The 20,016-nt window shown below is 38.0% G+C and overlaps 1 protein-coding gene across 3 annotated transcripts in view; it reads right to left on the bottom strand.

The window, feature by feature from the left end:
* Positions 1–20,016, bottom strand: part of Tig (Tiggrin) — a 94,336-nt gene that overhangs the window by 55,772 nt on the left and 18,548 nt on the right. For 2 of the 3 annotated variants that reach the window (XM_044393694.2, XM_044393693.2), the window contains exons 3-4: positions 12,460–15,716; positions 3,459–4,418 (exon numbers count right to left, since the gene is read on the bottom strand). In XM_044393694.2, the coding sequence (XP_044249629.1) occupies positions 3,459–4,418; positions 12,460–15,716 (4,217 nt within the window). Of the gene's footprint in view, positions 1–3,458; positions 4,419–8,969; positions 9,057–12,459; positions 15,717–20,016 lie in introns of those variants that run through there. The other variant, XM_070219381.1, reaches the window with a different exon arrangement.

The following is a 20,016-nucleotide window of genomic DNA, read 5'->3' on the forward strand; positions in this document are numbered from 1 at the left end:
AATTTTTCGAACTTTGAGGTCCTTTTGCTAAGAATCCTTGCGTCGGGGAACTTTTTGGAAAACTCAGTTTAACTTGGGAATTCGTAACGAATCCAAAAATATAGCATCCATCGAGGTAAATTTTAAAAGCACTAAAAATGCTGCACAGTGTAATTATTAAAATTAAACTCGTCAAATTTTGCATTAGCTGAAAGGAAATGAATAATTTTATTTGTATTTGAGCACATTATCGACTTTCAAATAGAAACATAAACACACATTGTGTGTATGTATTGTATTGTACATGTATTGGACAAATCAAAACATATCCAAATATACATACGTTTTTGGGCTAAAGTTCGAATCTTAAGATATTTAACTTGGAAACATTTTGGCTTTGTTTACAGAATTTGTAGTAATTTTTTATCTTCTTCCATGGTGGAAATTAAATAAGGCTTTTACTTCTGCTACAAAATGAAAAATATTTTTTTTTAAATAAAAAATATTTTTTATCCACAGGACTGACTATTGATCGAAAATCATATTGATCGGAACAGCAGTTAAAGTTTTTAAAATTCAAAACAAATTTTAACTAAAATTGCCCTTTTCCCCTCCCCCTTCCCCACAGCACTACCCCTCCCCATCGACAGTTTTCTTTGCTGCTGCTCTCTCCGCCGTCGCTCTCTTGCCATTCGCTCTCTGGGTTTCGCTCTCTCGGCGGGCTCCCACGAAATGCAACGCAATAACTTAGGAAATCTAAATGAATTCGGTAAAAATACTTTTAAAAAAATGTTAAAAATTTAAAAAACTAAGCTTAAGCATTTGGGCCATAGAATAACCATTTACCAAAAAATCATCTCGATCGGAGCAGCGGTTTAGATTTTTTAAATCGAAAAGTTAATTTTAAATGTAGCCCCCAAATTATGGGGGATATCGAAATTTCTTTTAGATTTCTAATTAGGCCCTTTCAAGACCAAAAATTCTGCAAAATCAAAATTTCGAAATTCCAACCACTTTAGAAGCTAAGCTTAAGTAAATCTAATGATTTTTTGCTCTAAATATGGATATTGGAGCTGTTTGGGGCCATTACTTAGAAATGATGAAGAAAACAAAATATTTATAACCTTTCTTTTTTTTCCTCAAAAGCAGCTTTAACGTTTTAATTAAAAACTTTAATCTATATAGCCCTTGAGATTCCTTAAATTTTGGCATATAACACGTTATTGTAAAAAGTCACGTTTAAAAATTATTCATGAACAAAAGTAGCCATTTTTGCCAGCACAGAACAACTTACGCTGCCTGAGTATTGAACGTTGCGCTGTTGTTGCTTGATGCAAAGTTGCTAAACTAAAATCGTTGTCTTTACTAGTAGGTCTTGCAAATACCAAAATTTTTTTTTACCACTTCGTGAAGAATTAATGAAGCAATATGGGGATAATTTTTTTATTCGGAAACCGCGCGTATTCCGGCGTACAGAATTTTTTTAAATTTAAATTCTCTTAAAAAATACTTAATTTTAAAATTAAAAATTTTTTAAATTATTTTTCTGAAAGACATGAACATGTCTCACAAAGTTGCATACCAAATATTGAAATAACTCAAACGAGTCTCAAGTGATGCATAACTGAAAAATCGGAGCTTAATTAGAAAATTATTTTTTTAAAATAAACGGTAAGAGTTAAAAAAAAAAAAATAAAAACCGATCCTTATATTTCAATCCTCTATCGAAAAAAAAAGTTTCGATTGATTCTGAGATTTGACCCAAATTGGCCTGTCACGTTTCACGTGGAATGAGCCATATATATACGGAAACTTCTCCTTCACTGCGTTGCAAACTTCTGACTGAAATCATAATACCCTCTCCAAGGGTATAATAAAATTTTTAAATTTTTCACCGGGCTAGAAGAAATAGACGTCCGATCGGAACGCGCTTATACCCTGATTGTGCAAGCTTAATTGATGTCACAGAAATGATTTCGGCTTAAAAATCGTATTCTCATACAAGCTTTCAACTTTGTGCGAGCGCATGGTGCAACTATATGTGTAAGGTGGTCTCAGCGCAAGAGCTGCTCTCTTTTGAGGACGGCATTTGTGCCAGTCTCTATCTAGCTATCTCATTCTATCGCTTAAGAGGGACAGAGAAGTAAATATATTTAACGTCATCAGAAGAGCTGACGATACCACCTTATATATGTATTTGCACCATGTGCGAGCGCACTCAGAGCGAAGAGAGGTAAGAAGAGGACAGAGAGAACGTTCGTCAGCAGTGAAAGTGAGACAGGGATATGTACGATTTTCGTGACGGTCATGAATCGATTTTACTCCGTTCCTATGGGACCTACAGGATATAAACGTTTGAGCGGCACGCGCGTCTCTTCTACTCTGGGATATGACTCATGTTAAATATTTCCGATTTTAATTGTATCAAAATTGAACTAATATATCATATAGATGACTTAGGAACGATCGGAAAATTAATGAGAAATAATAGGAAATTTAACATTTTTGCGATTTGTAAATTAATAGGAATGATCTGCAAGGGTATATAAGCTTCAGCTAGATTCTTTTCTTGTTCTTTCTTGACTTTAGAAGTTACATTAAAATTGATAATAGTCAAATTTTCCTAAAAAAAAGGGGATATTTCTGAAAAGGTGGTGGTGAAAGGTGTATGAAAAGGTGGAAAATGCGGATAAAATTGTAAAAAATAAATCATAAAAAATACAAGGAAAACAAGAAAGGAAGTTAACTTCGTCCAGCCGAAGTTTATATACCCTTGCAGGTATACCTACTTAAAATGTTGTTTTTACATTGTCAAAAATCAAAACGCCTACTTTCTACAAAGTTAAAATAGTTTTTCTATTATTTTTTTGAATATTCCTATGGGAGCCATAAGATATAGTGGTCCGATCTGGCTCGTTCCGACATATGTACTACCTGCAATAGAAAGAAGACTTTTGGGATCATCGCGATAGCTTTAAAACTGAGGGACTAGTTCGCATAGAAACGGACAGACGGACATGGCTAGATGGACTCGGCAATTGATGCTGATCAAGAATATATATACTTTATGTGGTCGGAAACGTCTCCTTCACTGCGTTGGAAACATCTGACTGAAATTATAATACCCTCTGCAAGGGTATAAATATTTGACATTTTTTTTTTGCATCAAAACATCTTTGTGTTAAGCCCTGGAAAAAAGTTTAAAATTTGACCTTCACAATAAATTTTCTAATTTTCTAACTGTTCTAAGGGTGCTTAATGGGTTAAGAACATTTTTGTGTCATTTAAACGGGATTGAATTGATACTTTGAGGGTCGGAAGCGTCTCCTTCACTACGTTGCAAACTTCTGACTGAAATCATAATACCCTCTGCAAGGGTATAAAAACAGGGTTATGTCAATAACCCCATATGTGTTTATCTTGAAATTGGTATTAACTTAAAATCAGTAAAAACTTAAAACTTGGTCGTCCAATCTTACCCATTTCTCCACCTGCTCCACAGTCACTTGATAGTCGGAGGCGATGCCGTCCAATCGGTGCTTGTCGCGCTTGAGGAAGTCAACGAAGTCTTGATAGCTAGCTCCATTGCGCTGCTGCTGCAACCAGTGGTTCAAACCGGTGCTGATTTTCTCCTGCCACTGTGTTTGCTCCTTAAATTGGATGAGACCGGAGCTATGCAGGCGCTGTAGCTCTTCGCGAAGCCATTGCTCCACTTGGTCGATGCCCACGTGATGTGTCTGCGAAAGGCTCTGCAGCCGGTCGTGATCCCGATACAGTTCTTGCTCTACCTGCTCGTAAGGCATCTCTTGTTGCTTCTTTAGTAGCAGTTCTATTAGGCGCTGTTGTTCTTCCACCTGCCACTTGCTCATATTCTCGACCTTTACCTGGCCGGTGGTTCGGAGGTTGATTAGCTGCCGACGAAGCCATTCCTCGATCTCCTCGACGTTAACGGAATATTGGTTGGCCAGTTTCTGCAAACGCTCCCGCTCCTGGTTTAGCTCCATCTCGAACTCTACGTAGGTCAGATGGTTTTGTTGTTTAACTAAATTTTGCAGGCGATCCATCTCGGAAACCTGCCAGGCGCTGAGGCTCTTTAGGGATTCCTCCGTGCTGCCCTGCAAACGTTTCAGTTCCGCGATCATCCACTCCTCGATCTGCTCCACACTCAGGCGGTATTGATCAGCAAGGTGATTCAAATGGGCTCGGTCTGCTAACAGTTTTTCCTCGTACTCCGCAGTAGACAGACCGTTCTTGTATTCGGCAATTAGACCCTTAATGTAGTCTCTTTCCACTCTCTGCCATGTTTGCAGTTGCTCGATCTCAAACTGACCGTTTTTCCGTAAGTTCTCAATTACCTGTTTAACATAATTGTCCACTTCTTCAATATGGACGTGGTGTTGCTCCGCAAGCCTTATCAGAAAACGACGATCGTTCTGTATCTGTAAATTGGACGAATTTAATGTTAATCTATTTAAAATAAAACAAGAGAGAATGCTATAGACGGGTGCCCCGACTATCAAATACCCGTTACTTAGCTGGTGTGAGGGAGATGGAGATATAAAACTTTGATCGGGCATTACTTTTTAAGAATGGACATATTTTAAAAATTTCTTTTACATTTCAATAGGTGTTTATACAAACAAACAAAACTGAATTTTTACTTTTTTGAAATCTTCAAAGGTGTGGGCCCCAGTGACCTTTTAAAATCGTTAATGGCGGTTGTGGGTGTTAAAGGGGGCGTTGCCCTCGGCTGAAACAAACTTGCACTACGTAGGAAGCCAAAGAATATGTGTGGGTAGTCCCAACTTTTTAGCTTTTGTTGTTTCCGAGGTTAGTGATCCTGATCAAGAATATTATTATTACTATTTAGTCGCATCTAAAATCATTTTTTGCCACATAAGTTGATATCAGAACTTTTGTACGTTGAAGGTGCGATCGTCACTAGTTTTTTACCTCGTTAAGAGGTGTTTTTATTTGATATCAAAAGTTTTTGTTTGTTTACTTTTGCTCTTATAGGTGCTAATATAAACATTTAAATTTAAATTGGTCATTCATAATTTTTAAACAAGAGAGAACGCTATAGTCGGGTTCGTGTTCCGACTATCTAATACCCGTCACTCGGCTAAAGGGAGTGCGAGGGAGATGGATATATAACCTTTTTTTGATTGCGCATAACTTTTTAATTAATGATCCGATTTAAAAAATGTCTTCTACATTTCGATAGGTATAAATGTGCACAACAAAATTGCTTTTATACTTCTCGGAAATCTTTAAAGGTATGGGCGCCAGACTCATTTTAAAATCGTTAGTGGGCGATTGTGGGCGTTAGGGGGGGGGGGGGGGGCCGGCCCCGCGTGGCACTGGGCTAAAATAAACTTGCGCTGCGTAAGAAGCCCAAGCATATGTGTGGGAAATCTCAACCTTCTAGCTTTTGTAGTTTCCGAGATCTCAGCGTTCATACGTACAGACTAGAGGTCTGCATGAATGCATTCAAACTGACAAATGAATCACTCATTCTTAAAACTTGTATAAGTTTTTCTGTATTCATTACTTTAAATATGAGTGAATGCAGTACTTGTGACTGTATTGCCAAATACTGTACTCACTTTTCCAGACACAGTACAGTATATTGTGAATACAGTGTTTTTGGTGTACAATAACTCATTGTACAGTGAATGAAGTTTTCCCAAAATTACAAGGCCTACTGAATTTATAAAATGTTAAAGCTTGCTTATTTCTTTGTAATATTGTAATCTATCCACTAGCAGAATCACTTAAAACCTAATGCAAGAGACAAAGTGTCGTTAGTCATAAAATATTGACGGATTTATTAATACATTAATCGCTATTCAAGACATTTTCATTAATGCTGTCTATGTTGGAGTTTAAATACATTATTTTGTTGACCAGTCGAAGCAATTTTGGAACGCTTTGCGGAAATTGGATTTTTTGCAATTGAAAACGCCCTCTCCGACGGAGCGCTACTTCCCACCGGGAAAATTCCTCTGGAAAATAACATATTTTCAGGTTTCTCCATAGAAGCGGAAGGGACTAAACCTCATTCACCCCTTACATTTCTTCCATCTCTGGTTTCAAAATACACGGGGGTGACACAAAAAGTAAGGGGGAAATGAGGTTTCTATCTGGATCTCTGGCAGAAGAATGCAGGACAAAATCCACTGGTTTTTCGACTTCCCGCATTATAGATTTTCCACACGTACCCAGTTATGGTTTTCCTCCACTTGCAATATCTGCTTTTCTACACCCTCCCAGTTTTGGTTTTTCCAGACCCTCGCAGTTTTGGTTTTGCACTGCTTTGCAGTATCTGATTTTCCACAATAAAAATCATGTTTTTTGTAATATTTGTTTGTGTATTTATTAATAATATTTACAATCGAAGCATTGGAACTACAAATTTTTAATGCCTGAAGCATTCCCGGGTTTTGCTTGGCCGAATGCAGTACTTAGATATCCATTTCTTGTCTGTCTTCTGAAAATATCAAACATAATTTAGATATGAATGTAAGACCAGGAATAATAATAAGAGTAATTACCATTATTAGGTCTCCGCACAAAATTAAAGGATCTCTCCAGAAATTATGCCTGGTTTGCCATGGCCGATCATTTACCCTCTGTTCAGTTGTTTTATGTCGGGTATCTATATCAAAAACTATGAGAAGAAAAAATAAAATATGACAAGCGCAGGCGCAACACTTCTGGTCCCAAGAAGTCTCAGTCGGCCTGGCTGAAATAAATGTAATATTTTGATTAAGTTAAACAACTAAGTTAGTACTGAAGTACTATTTATACAACCATTTAATGAACACCTCACACCATTTACCACTGGTAAAGATTAAAAACATTTCAAGTGTCACTGAAATGCAGAATTTGTGTTGAAGATAGCATCCGGAGGCGTATATTTATTAATGGGGAAAATATCTGTGATACTAACCTTTGTAACGCTGAAATAAAGGTTATAAAAAGACAAAATTCATTTTATCACTCACCTTTTTATTGTTTTTTAGATTAAAATTAACTATTTTCACTTTTTTTTCACTTTTTCCAACAAATTTAAAAATGATGTGACCCTGCATCATATGCTTGATAATACTAAATGCAGATTTGATATAAATTTCGTTGTAAAGTCCGGTCACACTTTGGCGCCAAATAAGTATTTCGTTTAAAAAATACTTTTCAGGGACCGTAATCATTAAAGGTTACGTATATTATTGGTATGTTAGGCATTTTTCGTGTTATCAATACCACCAACACGAATTTTTATATTTTAACAACACTTAAAAATGGCTTAGGCCACGATCTGACGATCAAATTATTTTATTTCACAGAAAATGTTTAAAAATGTAAAAAGCAACAATAGTTTTCTTTGTAATTTAATGTAATTCCTTGATAAATGTGATCAAATATTTTAATCGTCTTACCGTGGCTTTTCTCTATAATTTGGTTGAATCCCACATTCATCCTTATTATTATTTGAAAAATGTTGAGTAAAATAAATTAATATTATCATTATAGACATTATGATAATAATGTTATATAGTTTAATTTTTTTGATTAACAATTATTAATATTTTTTCTACGACTTTTAAAATTACTAAAAATTAAAACTAAATGTGAGAACAAGTCTTTTGGTTTTGGTGTAAATCATAGGATTTTTGAATATTATATGTTGGTGATTTTCTTGTTTAAAAATATTATAATCGTAGTGCCACAGAAATCACACAGCGCATAAATGGCCTGATATTGATGCTACTCAGAAACCCACCCTCATTTAGCGCTCAGAAATTATCTATCCCTACACCGCCGCCTGCAAAAAGGAACAGGATTTCAAGAACACAAAAACCAACTTCTCACATTCCCGCTGGGTTGCTGGGACCGCTAATATTTGTAGGCCTAGTTTGTATAATAATGGAAATGTTTTCTTATTGATAAATCACCATTGCAGGACATTAAAGTCGTCACTGTACGAGATTTTAACGTGTTTATATCATAGCTCGCAAATAACTGTTGACCGATTCGTGCGGTCCCCAAATAACTGTTTTTCTCTGAGACTTTGAGCAAACAATCAGAGAGCAACCGATTGAATTGTTCGTACAGAAATTTTGCTCGCACTCAGGCGACGAGCAGTTTTTTCGGCTTTCTATTGCTCGGCTCGCTTACAGACTGATTGCTCCTGAACGACGTTTCAAAAAGTCTTTTGCGCATGTGTTAACGTTAACGTGCTTGGGCGATATTGCTCTCCCTTTCACTCGCAAGTACTTTCAAAGGGAATACATTGTATAGTTGTATTAGTGAAAAGACTTTTTGCGATGACTTTTTCAGTCAATCGGTCTTTTAATAAGTCTCCCTGTGCGAGCGACATTCGTAACTCTCATTGAACGAGGTTCGTAACAGAGCGTCTCACGAACAGCTCAACGTAAAAGGCTCAACCGAAAACCAAAACGAAAGGAAACGAAGTGTGCTGCGCAGAGAGAGAACGAGGGGCATGCTATTTTTCGGTTGTTCTCGGGAGTAGAGCGTAAGGAAAAAAACGGTTAACAGTTATTTGCATGCTTTGGTTTATATGTTTCGATTTCATCATTAATTGTATTATGAAGGCTCCCACCGGGAAAATTCCTCTGGAAAATAACATATTTTCAAGAGGTTTCTCCATAGAAGCGGAAGGGACTAAACCTCATTCACCCCTTACATTTCTTCCATCTCTGGAAGAAATGAGGTTTCTATCTGGATCTCTGGCAGAAGAATGCAGGACAAAATCCACGGGTTTTTCAACTTCCCGCGTTATAGATTTTCCACACGTAGCCAGTTATGGTTTTCCTCCACTTGCAATATCTGTTTTTCTACACCCTCCCAGTTTTGGTTTTTCCAGACCCTCGCAGTTTTGGTTTTGCACTGCTTTGCAGTATCTGATTTTCCACAATAAAAATCATGTTTTTTTGTAATATTTGTTTGTGTATTTATTATCGAAGCATTGGAACTACAAATTTTTAATGCATGAAGCTTTCCCGGGTTTTGCTTGGCCGAATGCAGTACTTAGATATCCATTTCTTGTCTGTCTTCTGAAAATATCAAACATAATTTAGATATGAATGTAAGACCAGGAATAATAATAAGAGTAATTACCATTATTAGGTCTCCGCACAAAATTAAAGGATCTCTCCAGAAATTATGCCTGGTTTGCCATGGCCGATCATTTACCCTCTGTTCAGTTGTTTTATGTCGGGTATCTATATCAAAAACTATGAATAGAAAAAATAAAATATGACAAACGCAGGCGCAACACTTCTGGTCCCAAGAAGTCTCAGTCGGCCTGGCTGAAATAAATGTAATATTTTGATTAAGTTAAACAACTAAGTTAGTACTGAAGTACTATTTATACAACCATTTAATGAACACCTCATACCATTTACCACTGGTAAAGATTAAAAACATTTCAAGTGTCACTGAAATGCAGAATTTGTGTTGAAGATAGCATCCGGAGGCGTATATTTATTAATGGCGAAAATATCTGTGATACTAACCTTTGTAACGCTGAAATAAAGGTTATAAAAAGACAAAATTCATTTTATCACTCACCTTTTTATTGTTTTTTAGATTAAAATTAACTATTTTCACTTTTTTTTCACTTTTTCCAACAAATTTAAAAATGATGTGACCCTGCATTATATTCTTGATAATACCATACAAAATGCAGATAATTGTGGGGTAAATTTCGTTGTAAAGTTGGGTCACACTTTGGCGCCGAATAAATATTGAAACAATACTTTTCAGGGACCGTAATCATTAAAGGTTACGTATATTATAGGTATATTAGGCATTTTTCGTGTTATCAATACCACCAACACGGATTTTTATATTTTAACAACACTTAAAAATGGCTTAGGCCACGATCTGACGATCAAATTATTTTATTTCACAGAAAATGTTTAAAAATGTATAAAACCACAATAGTTTTCTTTGTAATTTAATGTAATTCCTTGATTAATGTGATCAAATATTTTAATCGTCTTACCGTGGCTTTTCTCTATAATTTGGTTGAATCCCACATTCATCCTTATTATTATTTGAAAAATGTTGAGTAGACATTACGATAATAGTTATATAGTTTAATTTTTTGATTAACAATTATTCATATTTTTTCTACGAATTTTAAAATTACTGAAAAATTAAAAAAAAATGTGAGAACAAGTCTCTTGGTTTTGGTGCAAATCATAGAATTTTTGAATTTTATAAGTTGGTGATTTTTTTGTTCAAAAATATTATAATCGTGGTGCCACAGAAATCACACAGCGCATAAGTGGCCTGATATTGATGCTACTCAGAAACCCACCCCCATTTAACGCTCAGAAATTATCTAACCCCACACCGCCGCCTGCAAAAAGGAACAGGATTTCAAGAACACAAAAACCAACTTCTCACATTCCCGCTGGGCTATTGCTTTGGATTGGTTGAGTGTAGTCTTCAAAAACAGGATCGATTTGTGGATTAGAATGAGTTATGGAGTCTTCGTCTTCTGATGGGCTATTGCAATACAAATTTGCACTTTTTTTTTTACTCAGAGTACAGTACTGTACAATAGTAATTGAGACGACACTCATAGTATTGTTCAGATTGAGAAGCATAACACATAGTTTTAAAAAAGTGTTCACTCTAAAATAGTGTACTCAGTTACTATCGGTAAAGTGGATACTCTCTACAATATTGTATAAGTACACTAAATTTGAGTACCGTGTACAGCTGTACAGTACTGTAAGTTTGGAAATAAATACATTCATGCAGGCCTCTAGTACAGACAGACAGACAGACAGACGGACAGACGGACATGACTATATCGACTCGGCTAGTGACCCAGATCAAGAATATATATACTTTATAGGGTCGGAAACGCTTCCTTCTTCCTGTTACATACTTTTGCACGAATACAATATACCCTTGTACTCTACGAGTAACGGGTATAACTATTGTATTTTAACGAATTAAGTTAAAAAGGCGTTGAAGTATTTCAAAATACCTTTTAAACGAGGTATAGCACATGTCTGTACCTTTAGTAGTGTAGAACTTACAAACTAACGAAATTTAGCTATTTTTAGCTTTTTCCCGTTAAAGTAGCGGCTTTTTCTAAAAGTCGTAGAACAAAAGATTCCTATATGGAACTCTTAAGTGCAAATTTACTGATTCCATGACCCTAAAATACAGTTCGGATACCCTCACACCAAATTCAATACTCAGGGAGCGTTAGTTGTTCAAGCTGGCAAAAGTGGCTATTTTCATATAAAAATAACTTTTAAACGTGACTTTTTTCAGTAATGTGCTATATACCAAAATTTAAGGAATCTCAAGGGCTATACAGAAAAATTTTGAAAAAAATAAAAAAAAGGTAAAAAAATTCTTTAAAAATTGTCTTTTGTTCATATCTTTTTAACTATTACATTTACACAAAATAGCATTAAAAATACCTTTCAAACGAGATGCAGCACAAGTCTGTAGCTTTAGTAGTATTGAAGTAACGGCTTTCCGAATTTTAGCTATTTATAGCTGTTTTCCCGCTAAACTAGCGAGTTTTTCCAAAAGTGGTAGAACAAAAGTTTTTTATATCGATGTGATGAACGTCATATCAAATTTTCAAAACTTAAAAACCATGTTTTGGACAAACTGACAAACTGACAAACAGAATTAGGTTTTCATTTTGGGAAGACGAAGAAAATCGTATTTTGGCTATAACTTTTGAACGGAGCGTCGGATTTTATCATATCACCCAATAGGAACACAACTAAAACATTGCCAGGGGGCATTTATCCCCACCGGCCCCAACAGCTCCAAATTTCGAAATTTGAACTTTTCACTTTCACAGCTCTCTCTCCCAAGCCAATTGATTTTCTTAAAGTCTTGGTATGCAATCCTTTACGATTTTGTGATAGCTCCCATAGGAAAGATCGGAAAAAAACGTTAAAAAAAATTCTAGCTTCGGTGTTTTTTTAAATATTACCTTCTACTCTTGGGGATATTATTTTTTAAATATATCTGAATTTCGCTTTAAATATTTAAAAAATCGAACGACTACATCATATAGCTGCCATAGGAACGAGCAATCTGGCTCATCAAGCTCTCGCTGACAGATTCGACCATAAGCGCAACCAATACTGCGACTATGACCAATAGTTCTACCAACCTAATATTTAGTAAAAGAAACGCGTTGAGGATGAAATTTCCCTTCAGAAAATACTTATTTCAAAAAATCTCGCGATCGACCAATGTCCAATAAAGCGTCCCGAACAGAATGAAACTATTTTCTTAAATTTGACATTTGTAGCTTAAAGCTCCAATTTTGTATGCAGCCCTCTGGTTCTAGGGAACTTTAGTGTCCCCTTCACTATTTTTGCCCCCTTCCCCACTATTTAAATTGGAATAGCAAGATTGTAAAAAGTTCTTAGTAATAACCCTAATATATATAATAATACACACCTTGGCTTGGAACTGCTCCAAGGTTATGTTGGAGTGTTGTTGGAGAAGCGAAAGGATTCGCTGCTGCTCGGTGCGCTGCCAGGCAGACAGTTGCTCGATGCTGAGTTTTCCCTGCTGTTTCAGTCGATCTATTTCGCTTTTTAGCCACTCCTCGATCTCCTCGACTGAAGTGTGGTACTGGAATGCCATTGTCTGCATGTGTTCACGATCTTTTTCTAGCTCGGTTTTAAGCTCATCAGCGCTCCACTGCTTATTCTGCTTGATGAGGGCCTCCAGACGCTCGCGCTCCGCCAGCTGCCAAGAGGTAAGGTTGTCGATTTGAAGCTGACCCTCATCACGCATGCGCGCCAGCTCTTGCTTCATCCACCTCTCGATCTCCTCTACTTGGACGCTGTACTGGCGGGCTAGGCTTTCAAGTAGTTCTCGATCTTGTCTGAGACGTGTCTCCAATTGCTCTGTAGACTTGTATTGCTGCTGGGCCAGGTTCTCCAGATGCAATCGCTCCACCTCTTGCCAATTGGTCAGCTTTTCACTGGGCTTTAAGAGGCCCATTCCAATGAAGCGCTGCTCCTCCTTTTGAACGAACTGCTCAATCTCCTCAATCTGCACGTTGTGTTGCATAGCCAAGCTCTGCAATTGGGCGCGGTCCTTCAGCAGCCACTTGTGGAACTCCTCAACGGTGTAGTCGCGGTCCTGAACCATGTTGGTGAGATTACCCCGCCACTCCACCTGCCAGTCCTTTAGCTTCTGCATCTCAAGCAGGCCCTGGTCTTGCAACTTTTGAATCTGCTGTTTGATCCACTGCTCGATCTCCTCAACTCGCACCTGGTGCTGTTGGGCCAAGCTGTATAGGTGAGTCTGGTCCCTGCCTATCTTTGACTCGATCTCCTCGATGGAAAGATTATTTTTATTGATAAGGTCTAGTAGGCGCTGGTGCTCAATCTTTTGCCAGTTGTTTAGCTGAGACTCCATCCTCAGGTGTCCCTCTTGTTGGAGGCGATCGCCCTCGGACTTGATCCATTGTTCAATCTCAGATACCTTTACATTATAGGTGTTGGAAAGATCTTGGAGACGTGAACGATCTGACAGCATTTTGCGCTCAAACTCGTCGAGCGAGAATTTATTCTGCTGCACTAGCAACGATATTTGAGCGCGCTCATTCTCTTGCCAGTCCTTCAAGGTTTCAGCCTTGACCAGACCCTCGCTCTGCAAGCGCAGTATCTCCTTTTTAAGCCAGTTCTGAATGTCCTCGACATTGATCTTGTACTTTTCGGCCAGCTGAAAGAAATGCTCCTGATCATTTTTGATTTTTGCCTCCAACTGCTCCACGGTCAGCGTGTTGTGCTGAACGATGACCTGTAGGCGCTCGCGCTCTGCTTGCTGCCACTGAATCAACTCTTCCTCCATACCCTTAAGTAAACCTTCTGACTGTAACTTTTTCAGCTGGATCTTGATCCATTGCTCGATCTCCTCCACCTTTACCTTATATATGCGAGCCATCTCCTCCAAGTGGCCGCGGTCATTGATGATGTAGTTCTGAAACTCCTCAATGGTCAAGTCGTTCTGACTCACAATGTCGCGCAGGTTGGTGCTTACGCGGTTCTGCCAGTCCTTAATGTGGTTCTCCAGCTGCTGTTGTCCACTCACTTGAAGGCGCTGCAGCTCTTCATGCTGCCACTTCTCCAGCTCTTCAACGGTCACTTGGTACTTGGTAGCCAGATTCTGAAGGTAGTTCCGATCTAGGTTTATCCCTTGCTGAACTTCGTCCACAGAGCCCCGGTGTTGTAGCAGGATATTCTCTAGGCGGGAACGCTCTGAGATTTGCCATGCAGTGATCTTGGAAACCTGCTCGTTTTGGACCTTAATTAGTTCTCCGATTCGGGCAACCTCACCGCGAAGCCAATTCGTTTGGCTTTGCATATCACCCTGGTACTTAATTGAAAGATTCTTTAATCGCTGTTGGTCGTTTTTGATGGAGTTTTGAAGAGCGGTAATTGTCGTATTGTGCTGATGAATCAGCTCCTCCAAACGCGTTTGCTCCTTCGTATTATCCTCGGTCAGGGAACTGGATGAGCGGTAGGAGTAGTTGGTTTGCGGCGCTAGCGACTCGTTCACGTGGCTAAAGTGCACGTAAAGACGCTGCAACTCCTGACTCTGCCACTGCCGCAATTCTTTCTGAGTGATGCCATATTGCTGGGCCGCCTGGGCAAGCTTTCGTTCGTTCTCGTTTTGCCAGCGTTCAATTTCCTGGGAAGTGAAGCCATTTTGGTGAATCAGCCAATCCAGGCGACCACGTTCCTGTCTCTGCCAACCGCTTGTGTCCTGAACCTGCGGCTGGTACTGAGCCAGAAGAGCCATGTAGCGGGCCAATTCGCGGCGGTGGAACTCTTTTAGGACGGGAAGAGTTATCTTATAGCGCTGGGCAACGCCTATCAGACGTTCCTCCTGCTGTTGCTGCCAATCGTTAAGTCGTTGCGGTGTAGTTAGATACCAGAACAGTCTTTCGCGCTCCTCGCGCTTCCACTGCTCGTCCCGCGATACTGTCGTCTGACCGAAGGGCTGCCGCTGATCAAATACCAACTTGCCATCCTGCCAGCGCTGCTGCCACTCCGAACCCCCTACGGAACTGGTTCCGTCCGGATTCGTAGTGATCGTTTTGTTAAAGCTATGTATTGACATGGTCGAGCTGACTCCGGGTGACGTAGGGGCAATTTGATTATAGGCGCTCTTTGTCAACTGGCCGTCCACATTAACCACCGAGTTGTAGCCAACGACGCTAGGCTCCATGTTCTCCCTTACCCAGTCATGAATGGTCTTCTTTCGCGTGATGGTGGTCGTAGTGCTGCTGTGTGGCACCGATATCTGTCCTTGCTCGTGAAATCTTTGGTTCCGCTGAGCTGAGCCTCTGAGTCCTGATAACTTTGTGGCTTCAGTACAATTTCGGTGTACAACATAAGTTTTTCCGTCAATAACCTTTACCTCAGCGGGATAGGCGTAGTTCTTGACCTCGTCAAATCCGGTCAAGTCTACTGGTTGAAAGGGACCAAGGCCAACGGTCTGTTGTAGGCTTTTGTGGCTCTCGCTTTTTGCGTAAAGCTCAAGCAGCTCAGTGGCCTTTGCTTCAAAGAAGTTTGGCTGCGCTATTGTACTATAAGTGGTAATGCCCCGGCGCATATCCGCCACCAGCTTCTCGCTTATTTCATAACTCAAGGCATCTAGTTGAGAGGAACTTCTTCCGCTAAGGTTCAAAATAGAAGCTGGAAAACAGGATGAAAATTGATTATTGAAATTTGATCAAGATGTATATTAACATTTAGGTATCTAACATTTCGGCAAGCCGAAGTTTAGATACTATATCCGACTATCGGATAACCGTTACTCATCTAAAAAAAATGTGAGGGAGAAGAAGATAAGCAAGCATCAAAGCGACATCTAGCGCCAAAAACTCGGCTTTTTTTATGGGTATAGATAATATATGTAACATGAAAAATTTACCACGATGAATGCTTCCAAATCTTATTCGCTTTGACACACCAATTTGAAATGCGTTTACAAAAAGACTCCCCTACGCAAGGATTTTGAGAAAATCCGTATTTTGTATTGCATATTATATTCGTGAGAGCTATTAGATACCTGTTACTCAGCTAATCAACTGATCTCGGAAGGTTGAGATTTCCCACACATATTTTTGGGCTTCCTACGCAGCGCAAGTTTATTTCAGCCCGTTGCCACGCCCCATTTAGCGCTCACAATCGCCCACTAACGATTTTTAAATGTGTCTGGCGCCCACACCTTTAAAGTTTTCCGAGAAGTATAAGTGCAATTTAGTTACCTATCAAAATGAAAAATACTTTTTTAAATCGGATCATTCATTAAAAAGCTATGCGCAATTAATAAAATGTTATATATCCATCTCCCTAGCACTCCCTTTAGCCGAGTGACGGGTATTAGACAGTCGGGACACCAACCCGACTATACCGCTCTCTCTTGTTTGAAAATGTAATCTAACTTAACCACTAGAGAAGGAGACCGCATTCAAAATTTAAAAGTCACAGCCAAATTTAAAAATCGTTTTTTTTGTGAACAGCGTTTAAAAATTAAATAAAACACAAATAAATCACTAATTAACAAAAAGGGAGACACGCCCTATAACAATCGCATAATGCAATTGGGAAATAGATTATTTCCAAACAGACAACGAACACAGCTTTCACACACTTTAGAAGTTTAGCGACGAAGCGTAAGTCACACCTATAAGTATGTAATCGAGTATTACTATAAAAGAGTAGATGTCGATTTGCGTCATGTTCCCCCAGCCCAAATCATAAGACCTAAAATTCTGGAATAAATTGGGTCAGAATCGTGTGTTAGAGAAGGTGTGCACTAAGAAAGGATTTTTAAAAATTAGGCTCCTAAGGACTCCCAGGACTCTCGAAAAATGCGAAATTGCGGGTTTAAAACATGAACCATTCCCACAGTTTTCAACCAAACAAGTTGATATTTTTATTTTAAGCTTTATGTGTAGAAATCTTTGAAAGCCCAGAAGATGAGCCCCCACCGACTTCCGGTTGGGGCACTTAATTAATTTTTCCGCACCGATTATGCGATCGCATCCGTTTTTGTTTTAAAGTGTGGAGCTATGCCATACAATTAGTAAGGTAGTTTTTTTTATTTTTTAGACCCACGGTTGATTTTATATGATCCTTTTTGTTTGCGGGGGTTGCGGGGGCCTCTATAGCAGTACGTTTTTTTGTTTTTCGCAGCACTCACGAACGTCAGCAAAAGCAAAGCGACAGAGTAGTGAGCAGAGAGAGAGTCATTTGAAGCGAAAGAGAGGCTGCCAATGTTTATACCCTTGCAGAGGGTATTATGATTTCAGTCAGAAGTTTGCAACGCAGTGAAGGAGACGTTTCCGACCCCATAAAGTATATATATTCTTGATAAGCATCACTAGGCGAGTCGATCTAGCCATGTCCGTCTGTCCGTCTGTCCGTCTGTCCGTCCGTCTGTCCGTCCGTCTGTCCGTCCGTTTCTACGCAAACTAGTCTCTCAGTTTTCAATCTATCGGGATAAAACTTTCCCAAAAGTCTTCTTTCTATTGCAGGTAGTATATAAGTCGGAAAGAGCCGGATCGGACAACTATATCATATAGCTCTCATTGGAACAATCGGGGAAAAAAATGTAAAAAAAATATATCTTGGGTGTTTTTGAACCTATAACATCCTACTTTTGGAAATGTAATTTTTTATCAAATTCTGAATTTCGAATAAAATTTTTTCAAAATCGGACGACTATATCATATAGCTGCCATAGGAACGATCGGAAAATTAATGGGAATATAATAGTAAATAAATTATTGCTTCGTTGGTTTTTATTGTATTCTCTTCTACTCTAGGATATAACTCTTTTCAAACATTTTCGAATTTCGATTTTAATTTTATCAAAATCGAACTACTATATCATATAGCTGCCATTGAAACGAACGCAAAATTAATGAGAAATAATAGGAAAATTAACATTTTTGCGATTTGTAAATTAATAGGAATTATCTGCAAGGGTATATAAGCTTCGGCTGGCCGAAGCTAGCTTCCTTTCTTGTTTTTTTTCTGGTTTAGAAACACCTGATAAAATTTGTACTATTTGGATGCCAGAACGGATTATCTAATGGACGCAATTCTAAGTCAAAGTGTGTAGCCAACCCATTAAATGCAAAAGGAATTTTTGTGTTGATTTTAAAAAAATGTTGGATTGGGTTTCAAAGGGAGAGCAGGAAAAAACTTTCATTTTAAAAAAATGTTGGATTGGGTTTCAAAGGGAGAGCAGGGAAAAACTTTCACTTTTTTGCATGTGAGAAACGCAATGACACACACACACATCGATAAATTTGCATGTACATACATAAGTATGTAATGATTAAATTAGGATAAAATAACGGATCCCCAATACAGCCATTCTAAATCAAATATTTTGCAAAAAGTTAAATTATGTTAAAGACGAGGGGCACACGAAGAAAATTGTTGGCAAATTTCGTCTCCAAAATTGCACCTACTGTTTTCTCCAGCTGTTGATCCCCAGCCGACATTGGGGCACTTCTTTTTTTGTTTACCTACCGATCCTGCGAGCGGATCCGTTTTTCGCTTAAAGCATTTTGGCCGTAGCCTTTCATAGGTATTTGTGTGTTATTTTTTATATAATCTTTTTTATGTTTTTAAGGTTTTTGGGGGTTAGATCTGTTCGAAATCTGCATTCGCTTAGCTAACCAAAATGATATAATTAGGCTACCAGAACGGTGGAGTTAAGGTGGAAATAAGGTGAGGTTAGGGGTTAAGTCGCGATTAAGGAGGTAGGAGGAGGAAGGGTGAAGGTGAGAAAGGTAAGGTTCGTTTGGACTTTAGTGAGGATAAGGACAAGGTGACAAACAAGTTTTACTAAAAAAAGTGAATTTAAAGTAAGTAAGTATAGTAAGAAAAATTTTTTTTCAGGTGAGACTAAAGTTATGTTAACTAAGAAGAGGAAAGACTAGGAAATAGTGAAAACAGCATTAAGGTGCTAAAAAAGTGTGCCAAGGGTTCGAATAAAATAGGTGGGGTTAAGGTGAGGTAATATTAGGGTTAATGCGGTAAGGTATGTTATGGTTAGAAGGATTAGAATATTAGTGCGTTTTATGTGGGTTTACTGTTTAGCTATGGTTAGGCGGGATTTTACTCTGATATTAATTTGAATTTAAATATATGTAAAAATCAGCAATAAATGCTTTGCTAATAGTAGCGGACAACGTCGCTTCGGGTATTGCTAGTCCTTAATTATATATTTCTAGATGTGGTATAAATAGAAGTTTGAACCCTCAGCATTATTGTATTTCGAAATAAATTTGAATTTACTTAAAATTTGTCATTTACCCAATTCAAATTTTTATAAGTTCATTTTTTAGTTTGTTTAAAAAAAATGGTCCATTAATATTTATTTAAATATTATAACAGTAACAGTTTTAAGAAATTGCGTTTTTACTGAACTAATACAAATTATTTAGTCGGATATATGTATACCGCTTTAGAAAGGGTTAAAGGGGTAAGAAGAAGACTTGGTGCATCGCATTGTTTTCGAAGGTTTTCTGAGAGAAGGAGGTTTTGCGTGATTAGTTAAATATTTTGTACATAACTAGCAATACCCGAAGCGACGTTGTCCGCTACTATTAGCAAAGCATTTATTGCTGATTTTTACATATATTTAAATTCAAATTAATATCAGAGTAAAATCCCGCCTAACCATAGCTAAACAGTAAACCCACATAAAACGCACTAATATTCTAATCCTTCTAACCATAACATACCTTACCGCATTAACCCTAATATTACCTCACCTTAACCCCACCTATTTTATTCGAACCCTTGGCACACTTTTTTAGCACCTTAATGCTGTTTTCACTATTTCCTAGTCTTTCCTCTTCTTAGTTAACATAACTCTAGTCTCACCTGAAAAAAAATTTTTCTTACTATACTTACTTACTTTAAATTCACTTTTTTTAGTAAAACTTGTTTGTCACCTTGTCCTTATCCT

The sequence above is a fragment of the Drosophila takahashii genome, chromosome 2L (genome assembly GCF_030179915.1).
Source record: "Drosophila takahashii strain IR98-3 E-12201 chromosome 2L, DtakHiC1v2, whole genome shotgun sequence".
NCBI classification, from domain to species: domain Eukaryota; kingdom Metazoa; phylum Arthropoda; class Insecta; order Diptera; family Drosophilidae; genus Drosophila; species Drosophila takahashii.